Source organism: Vigna unguiculata, chromosome 11, assembly GCF_004118075.2.
Source record: "Vigna unguiculata cultivar IT97K-499-35 chromosome 11, ASM411807v1, whole genome shotgun sequence".
Classification (NCBI taxonomy): domain Eukaryota; kingdom Viridiplantae; phylum Streptophyta; class Magnoliopsida; order Fabales; family Fabaceae; genus Vigna; species Vigna unguiculata.
In genome coordinates, this window is record NC_040289.1 from 19981849 (window position 1) to 19991226 (window position 9378).

The following is a 9378-nucleotide window of genomic DNA, read 5'->3' on the forward strand; positions in this document are numbered from 1 at the left end:
AACAATCCCTATTGTTCTTCCTTCTTGTCCTGTAAGAACCACTACAAGTCACACAGTTGACTCAACTTACAGGGAGATGAATCATCAAGAAGGTGACTTAGTTTCCAATGAAGAGCAACCAACTATCGGTGACTTAGTTGTCAATGATGATCAACCAAGGCTTAATGATAACTCTATTTATGCAGATGAGGCAACCTCACATGTAAAGGATACACCAGAAGAAAATAACCAATAGACTCAGTAGGACAATACGTATTGGATGCAAACCAGAAGCAAGACAGGGATCTACAAGCCAAAACTTCTCGATATAGGACTGTCAGAAATAGACACAAAAGACAAGGAACCAAAAAATTGTAATGAAGCTCTACTCAGTCCAAAATGGAAAGCAGCCATGGATGCAAAATTTAAAGCTCTAGCAACTAATCATACATGGACTTTGGTACCATTTCAGGGGCAAAATAACATCATAGACTCCAAGTGGGTCTTTAAAACTAAATACAAGGCAAATGGCTCAATTGAACGAAGGAAAGCAAGATTGGTTGCCAAAGGTTTTCAACAAACTACGGGTCTCGACTATGGTAAAACCTTTAGTCTAGTGGTCAAGTCCAGCACGATAAGAATTGTCTTATCCATTGCATTACATTTAAATTGGGAGGTTAGACAATTAGACATAAATAATGCATTCTTGAATGGCAATCTTAAAGAAAATGTGTTCATGCATCAACCTAAAGTATATACAGATTCAACAGAGCTTGGCCACATATGCAAATTAAACAAGGAAATTTACAGACTGAAGCAAGCCCCAAGGGCTTGGTATGACAAGTTGAAAGACATTTTATTGAGATGGGGCTTTCAAAACACCAAGAGTGATTCGTCATTGTTTGTTCTTAGAGAAAATGATCATATCATACTCCTTCTCATATATGTTGATGACATAATAATTGTAGGGAGCAACAATAAGTCTTTAGAGACTTTCATTACTCAATTAAACATTGCTTTCTCTCTCAAAGACCTTGGCCTTCTACACTACTTCTAGGGAATTGAAGTATATATAGAGATGCTGGTGGAATGTACCTTAAACAAACAAAGTACATTATAGATCTACTCAAGAAGTTTAATATGGAAAAAACATCATCTTGCCATACACCAATGGTAACAGGGTAACAATTCACTGCTAAAGGAGAACTTATTGCTAACCCTACACTATACAGACAAGCTATAGGTGCATTACAATATCTTACCAACACTCGACCATACATAACATTTTCTATCAGCAAACTCAACCAATATATGAGTTCTCCAACTATAGATCATTGGCAAGTAATAAAAAGAGTACTGAGATATCTCCATGGCACAGCAAATTTTTGTCTTCATATCAAACCCTCAACCGATCTTGATATAGTTGGATTCTCTGATGCAAATTGGGCTACTAGCATAAATGATAGGAAATCCATAACAGAGCAATGTGTTTTCCTTGGAGACATTGATCTCGTGGGCCTCAAGAAAACAAAAAGTGGTGTCACAGTGAAGTACTGAGTCAGAATACAGAGCTTTAGCTGACCTAGCAGTAGAAGTAACTTAGATCAAATAAATCTAGATGAGCTGAAATTTCTTATGCCTAGAAAGTCGATTTTGTGGTGTGATAACTTGAGTGCTAAGGTAGTGGCATCCAATCCAGTGATGCATGCTCAGTCTAAACATATTGAGATAGATGTTCATTACATTCGTGATCAAGTGCTTCATAATCAAGTCACAATAGCCTATGTGCCCACAACAAATCAAATTGCAGATTGTTTAACCAAACCTCTCACACACACAAGGTTCAACATTTTGAGAGACAAACTTGGGATGATTGAGTCACCTCAGTTTGAGAGAGAGTTAGAGAAAGTTACGATTATAATTATTAGAATCAATACCAAAGATATTATGTCAATAATTTTATCCTTGATATTATTTCCGTGTACTATTTCTCATGTGTGTAGCCATCATTATCAATTATTATCTATATTGTTTATTGTATTCAATGATGACTTTATTATAGAGATTATGATTGTATTGTATTGTGTTTATATAAACACAACATCTACAATATAAAAACACTACAATATTTCTCCATCTTATCTTTCTCTTGTGTTACACAACGTTCTTTTTAAAATAATGTGTGACTAAAGACAAGAAATTAGCTGGTGCTTGGCTTATCTTTAGTAAGCCTAATGCTGAAGACGGAACGTTCTGGATGGCATCTTCCGTTGAACCCAACGTTTTCCTAAGCACACCACTAGACTTCTCTTGTGAACGGAAGGAATGAAGTCAAAGACACATGATTAAAAAATAGGAACCACGAAAAGAAGTGAGGAAAATTTGCACCGCCCTGTTATCGGCTAAGTATTATATAAACATCATATTGAGATATACCAAAAGCTTTAGATAATGTAGTAAAACAAGTTTGTTACTATTTCTATGATTATTTAAAAATTTAAAATCATGGGCTTTTACAGACTTGTAAATAGTGGAAGAATATTTCACCTCAGATCGTGTTAGTGGGATCATTATATAATTGATAACATTTTTGTTTTTGGATTTTGAATTTAGGCTTGCATTCTTGATTACGCCCCGTGCAATTTTTTTAATGGAAACACTTGACATTGAAGATTATCATTCTTGTTAAACCATCTAACTTCTACTTTGGTTTTTTCTAGTGCTCTACAATTCCACGAAGATGCGACATTGTCATGGTCAATACATACGCCCATTTTTAAACACAGTTCGTTAAGTTCCTTCTAATTCTTTGGTATGGCTATCTACCCTCATGGTAGCTCTTCCTCCTCAATTTTGTATTAGTGGGAGGGCAACAACAAAAAGTGACGATGTTGTTTACTTGTTTGTTATTCTTATCGTACTTGTGTAGAATTTCCAATTCACTAGATAGTTTAGCAGTAAGTCAATCCATCGAAGATGGTAAGACTTTGGTTTCTGCGCTTGGAATCACTGAAGTGGGTTTCTTTAGCCCAGGAAATTCAACACGACGATACTTGGGTATATGGTACACAAATGTATCCCCTGTCACAGTGGTGTGGGTGGCAAACCGAAACACGCCTCTTGAGAATAAATCAGGAGTTCTCAAACTCAATGAAAAAGGGATTCTTGTTCTTCTCAATGCTACAAACAACATCGTTTGGTCATCATCCAACATCTCGAGCAAAGCAGGGAATAATCCAATTGCTCAGCTCTTGGATTCGGGAAATTTTGTTGTTAAAAAGGGACAAGAAACCAATGAGGATGGCGTCTTGTGGCAGAGCTTTGATCATCCATGTGATACATTTATGCCAGGAATGAAAATTGGATGGAACTTAGAGACTGGTTTAGAAAAGTTTCTATCTTCTTGGAAAAGTTTTGATGATCCTGCTGTGGGAGAATATGCCGTAAAATTGAATCTCAGCGGATATCCTCAAATGATGAAGTTCAAGGGACCTGATAAAGTGTTTAGAGGTGGGTCATGGAATGGTTTATCTCTGGTGGCAAATCCTGGTCCAACCTACGGCACCTCACCAAGATTCGTGCTCAATGAAAAAGAGGTGTATTACGAATACGGGATTGAGGAGAGTTCAGGGTTTATCATATATACACTGACCCCTTCAGGCACAGGAGAAATATTGTTTTGGACAACTCAATCAAGAACACAGCAAGTTCTCTCAAGTGGGGAGCAAGATCAATGCGAGAATTATGCCTTTTGTGGTGCAAATTCTATATGCAATTACGATGGTAATCACCCAAGTTGTGAATGCCTGAGAGGTTATGTTCCCAAGTCTCCGGAACAGTTGAATATATCAACTTGGCTCAGAGGTTGTGTTCCGAGGAATAAATCTAATTGCACAAATAGTCACACAGATCGGTTCTGGAAGTATACAAACATGAAATTGCCAGACACTTCTTCATCACGGTTTTATGAGACTATTAGCCTTGATGAATGTCAGCAGTCATGCATTATGAACTGTTCTTGTACAGGTTATGCAAGTTTAAATGTTCTTGATGGAGGTAGTGGCTGTCTACTTTGGTTTGATGATCTAGTTGACATGAGGAATTTCTCAAACTGGGGACAAGACTTCTATATCAGAGTCCCTGCTTCAGAACTAGGTACTCAACTATATTTGTTTTTGGTTGCACTTTGTTTCTTTCTGCTCTCTTTTCTAGTTCAATTTGTGTTTATTATTCCATTAGTCTTAGAGAAAACGGTGGTTTATGTATGGTATGGCAATGAGAACATTAAAAGGTGAGTTACACAAACATTCTACTATAGGAGCATTAAATGCATTCCAAGTAGAGAGAGGTTGCTTGATTTTTCTATCAGCTGCATACAAATCATTAGTAATACATGTTACTTTTTACATGTTATTTATTCTTCAAAATAAATACAGTTTCTTTCTCCCCTACTCAGGCTAAAGAAACTAGGCACCCTTTCTCACCCTCAGATGTAGTCAGTAGAGTTTTTCTTTTAAATATAGAAACAAACAACGCTGTTTATTGCAGATCATGGAAACGACAAGAAAAACATGGTAGGAATAATTGTTGGTGTCACTATTTTTGGATTCATCATCACATGTGTATGCATACTGGGAATTAAAAATCCAGGTAAGTAGGTATAATTTAGCTTCTATTACAGACTATTAGGCACCAAAAAAATATATGCATATTTTATGCCCATGTTTACACACTGTTATTCTCTAACCCATTAGAGGCTGCAAGAAAATTTTGCAACAAGCATTACAAAAATATGCAGAGGAGGGAAGTTATAGATTTGCCAACTTTCGATTTCTCAGTCTTAGCCAGTGCCACTGGAAACTTTTCAACCGAAAACAAGCTTGGAGAAGGGGGTTTTGGACCAGTATACAAGGTGATGGTGAAAGCTAAGATCCAGAACAAATATTTTCCTCAAACACTTTCTAACTATAGTAGAAGAATATTTTCAGGGCACACTAATAGATGGGAAAGAGTTAGCTGTGAAAAGGCTTTCTCAGAAATCTCTGCAAGGGTTGGATGAGTTCAAAAATGAAGTTGCATTGATGACCAAACTTCAGCATCGTAATCTGGTAAAACTTCTTGGTTGCTGCATTGAAGAAGAAGAAAAAATGCTAATATATGAGTACATGCCCAATCACAGCTTGGACTACCTTATTTTTGGTTGGAACCTTTATGATTTATTATTTTAAGTTACAATTATTCTATTCCTATTTCTAGCTCAGGTAATTATGTAGACTTGAACTGCTATGTAAAATGTGTGTATTTGACTATATGAAGGTAAAAGGAAGTTCTTAGATTGGCGTAAGCGTTTCAACATTATTAGTGGCATTGCTCGAGGACTCCTTTATCTTCACCAAGACTCTACGTTGAGGATTATTCATAGAGATCTAAAACCTAGTAATATTTTACTAGATGCGAATTTGGATCCCAAAATATCAGACTTTGGCTTGGCTCGATTGGTTTTGGGAGATCAAGTTGAGGCAAAAACGAATAGGGTTGCTGGAACATAGTGAGTTAGTTTCTATATATCATGATTGTCTGATTTCTACTATCAAGTTTTAATTATTTTACTTGGAAGATTTTATTTTCAGTGGCTACATACCTCCTGAATATGCTGTGCGTGGGCATTTCTCAGTGAAATCAGATGTTTTTAGTTATGGTGTCATTGTACTAGAAGTTCTATGTGGTAAGAAAAACAGAGAATTTTCGGACCCAGAACACTGCAACAATCTTCTTGGCCATGTAAGCATACTGATTTGACTATGTTGCTAATTAGTATAAAGTGAATTATTTACTGGATTTAATTGAATTCTCACCATCTTAGGCATGGAAATTATGGACTGAAGATAGGGCACTGGAACTATTACTAGATGGAGTGTTAGAAGAACAGTGCATGCTATTTGAAGTTATACGATGCATACAAGTAGGTCTATTATGTGTGCAACAAAGACCAGAGGATAGGCCAGACATGTCATCTGTGGTTTTAATGTTAAATGGTGATAAATTATTGCCAAACCCAAAGGCTCCTGCATTTTACACTCAAATTGATGTTACTAGCAAAGCAAACTCTTCATCGGAAAATCACAAATCATTCTCAGTTAATGAACTTTCCATCACAGTGTTAGACGCAAGATAGAAAATTAAAGCACGAAAATGTCAAGCTGCACCTTCATATGTGGAATATGTTGATTATTTAAGCATGCGCAACATGATTTTATAAATTGCTATTCAAGCTCCGGCTTTTACTCCATTCCATGTACCCAAACAAACATGTTATATTTGTTGGCTACACTTAGATGTGGGTAGTTACATTTAATAGTGTTGGTAGAATTAAGTGCCTTAGAAGATTGTAAAGGTTAGGAGTGCTTCTAGTATGATTGTGGCATGTAATATACTTCATTAATTATAGTTTAGGTAGTAGTTGTATTTAATTCACGTATTTGAAGGTTCTAGACAAAATGGTCTATAAATAGTTCTTGTGTTACTCAATGTAAAGGTACAATCAAGGATGAATCTTAGAAGAATTATACGGACCATGTCTTCTTCTATTTTTGAAAAAAAAAAGGGAAGTTAGACACAAATTCATTTTTTCTACTCTTATTTCTCATCAGTTTTCTTTTACTTATAAGATAAAAAGGTTAACTCTCTTATCTCTTGACAGAAAAATATTAGTTTAATATTTTGTATTGTTTTTTTCATCTCATGAGTTGCTTTTATATATTTTTGTATGAATATAGAAGGAAAAATTATTTATTATGTGTATTTTCATAAGCATTTTGTAATTGTTACGTGATTATCATAAATTTTTTATTTTTGTAATTAGGTCTCTAAATTTTCGATTATATTTTGATAAATTGATTTTTTGTCTTATTTAAAAAAAAGGTATATTGATGAAGAATAAAATACTAGATTCGTTTTAAAGAAAAAATACCCATAAAGATGAAAATAATACAGATTTACTTCTTCACATATTTTTAAGCATGATACTAAGGTTTTAATTGTTGAATTAGAATTTTTTTTTTTAAGATTCAAAGAATTACAATTGGGAAGTTTCATATTAATTATTTAAAACTTCTTCCAAGAAAACGTTCTCGATTATGGAAATATTCAATCAGTGAAAGAGATGAAATTAGAAAAACTTATTTTAAATGCATTCCATATCAAATAGAACTTCAACATTGTCATTTTTCTTAGAAGAAACATACAAGAATATTTCAATACTAAATTATATATACTTTTGTTATATTAGTGACAATTATTAAATATATAAATTGTGAGTATATTATTTTGACCCCTTCAAAAATTTTGGTCATGATTCGCTTCTTAGTAAAAGTTATAATAAAAAGAGTGTTTATCCAAAAAGACTTGTCTGTCAACAAGTTGGCATCAGAGCTAGATAGCCCGAGTGTCTGAGTTTTTAATAAAGTGTTTGAGGGCTAGAGAATTTGAGCGAGATGACCAACCTTGCAAACAATATGTCCTTGCCTAAGTTATCAAAAGTCGTCAATTAGAGTTTGCAGATGAAAGCCCTCCATGTTTCCCAACAAGTATGGGAAGTAGTTGAAAATGGCCATAAAGAACCAACAGACATGGAAGAACAAACCATTCCCCAACTTGCTACGATGAGAGCATCGCAAGTGAAGGACAAAATAGTCATGTATGTGTTGTACTGAGCTGTCGAAAAACTGATTCTAAGAAGATAACAAATGTTAAATCTTCAAAAGTATCACCATCTAATTTCGTCCGATGAATGAAAATTGTTTTTCAAAATAGCAAAAGAGAAAAGTTTTAAATAAAAAGGATAAATGTAAATTAGGTTAAAAAATAATAAAAATTAATGAAAAAAAAAGAGTTTCGTTAATTTATATTTTAAAAATTAAATAAAAAAAGATTTTTGTTTCTATATCAAAAATTAGTTATAAAATTAAGATAAGATATAAAAATAAATTAAAAATTATTTTTCATTTTCATTTTATTAATTTAAAAAAAAAAACAGCTTTTGGCAGGATTAGAGGGAACCGTTGATAACTTCCCTCAGTTTTTTAAAAAAGGAAAATGATATTTCAATAAAAGTATTTGACAAATTTTTTACAATGGTGACGTGGCAGCAATTTTTTTAAATTTTTATTACCAAAATGTAAGTTAGCACGTGCGGCGGGAAAGAAAGGAAACTGAAATTAAATGTAAGTTAGAGAGAGAAAGTGAAGAAGAGAGAAAGGGGGAAAGTGAGGGTGCGAGGGTGCGAAGTGAGAAAGCGTTTCGAGCGAGAGAGAGGAAGCAAGGTCGCCAGAGTTTCCGGTTCACTGAAAGCGTGTCTCCAGCAAGCATTCTGTCGTCGTTAGTGGAGGATAGTTACAGTTTTCGGGTAGACTATCCCTATCATCCAGAAGACGAAGCTTTTGGAGTTGGTAGTGTTTTGCGAACTCTGCGACCACCTTCCTTCGTCGGCGGCAACCATTTGCTTAGTATTGTCCCTATTGTTCGTCGTATCAAAACTTCAAGTGGTTTATTCACTAAAACTATGTTAAACATCATTTTGGGGAGTACCGCAAACGTATGTGGGGAGCTACAATACACTGTATGTTTAAAATGTTCCAGCTTTCACTAAACTCAATCAAGTGTATCATTTTGGAACATTGAACATTCATTTAGTCTCTCAAAATGTAATTTATATCATCAAATGGACATTCAAAGGAGCACTTGTCTAAATTCAGTATAGGGAAAGCACAGTACTGTAACCAAAGTGGGGACTTACTCATTAATATGTGGGGAGTTACATGTATGTTTTTGCCAGTACAACGCAGACTGGAGTGAAGGTCATTTATATACTCAATTTGGATAATTGTTCATTCATTAAATGATTTCCAAAGTCTTCTCCATGCACCCAAGCTCCATGAACTGAACTGGGATCTTTGTCAAACAACACAAAATCGAAATAACAGATATCAAAACTAAGTGGGGAGAACGGAATACCTATGTGAGGAGTAAGGAATACCTATGTGGGGAGTTACGCACAATTTTTTGACTATACAATGCAGACTTGAGTAAAGTTCATTCATTACGGTAATTGCATCATTGCTCTTTCATTCAATCATTGACAAGGTCTTCTCCATCACCCATGGTTCATTAACTAAACTGGGTGCTTTGATGAACAAGACACAAACCAAATAAAACAATCCAAAACTAAGTGGGGAGTAAAGAATGACTATGTGGGGAGTTACGCACAATTTTTTGACTGTACAGTGCAGACTTGAGTAAAGTTCATTCATATACGGTAATTGCATCATTGCTCTTTCGTTCAATCATTGACAATGTCTTCTCCATCACTCATGGTCCATTAACTAAACTGGTTGCTTTGAT

At 34.8% G+C, this 9378-nt stretch overlaps 1 protein-coding gene across 2 annotated transcripts; it reads left to right on the plus strand.

Moving 5' to 3' along the window:
• The first annotated feature begins 2519 nt into the window (after window positions 1–2519).
• On the plus strand, window positions 2520–6582 carry LOC114168358 (G-type lectin S-receptor-like serine/threonine-protein kinase At4g27290). Of its 2 annotated transcripts, XM_028053141.1 has the most exons (8): window positions 2520–2536; window positions 2700–4134; window positions 4528–4629; window positions 4734–4891; window positions 4968–5178; window positions 5296–5527; window positions 5610–5760; window positions 5843–6582. In XM_028053141.1, the coding sequence occupies exons 2-8, from the start codon at window positions 2868–2870 to the stop codon at window positions 6152–6154; spliced, it is 2433 nt and encodes an 810-aa protein (XP_027908942.1). In that variant the 5' UTR covers window positions 2520–2536; window positions 2700–2867; the 3' UTR covers window positions 6155–6582. The 2 variants fall into 2 exon arrangements, with proteins under 2 accessions (XP_027908942.1, XP_027908943.1); XM_028053142.1 differs by lacking the exons at window positions 2520–2536; window positions 5843–6582 and having other exon boundaries at window positions 2591–4134; window positions 5597–5689.
• Window positions 6583–9378: the final 2796 nt, after the last annotated feature.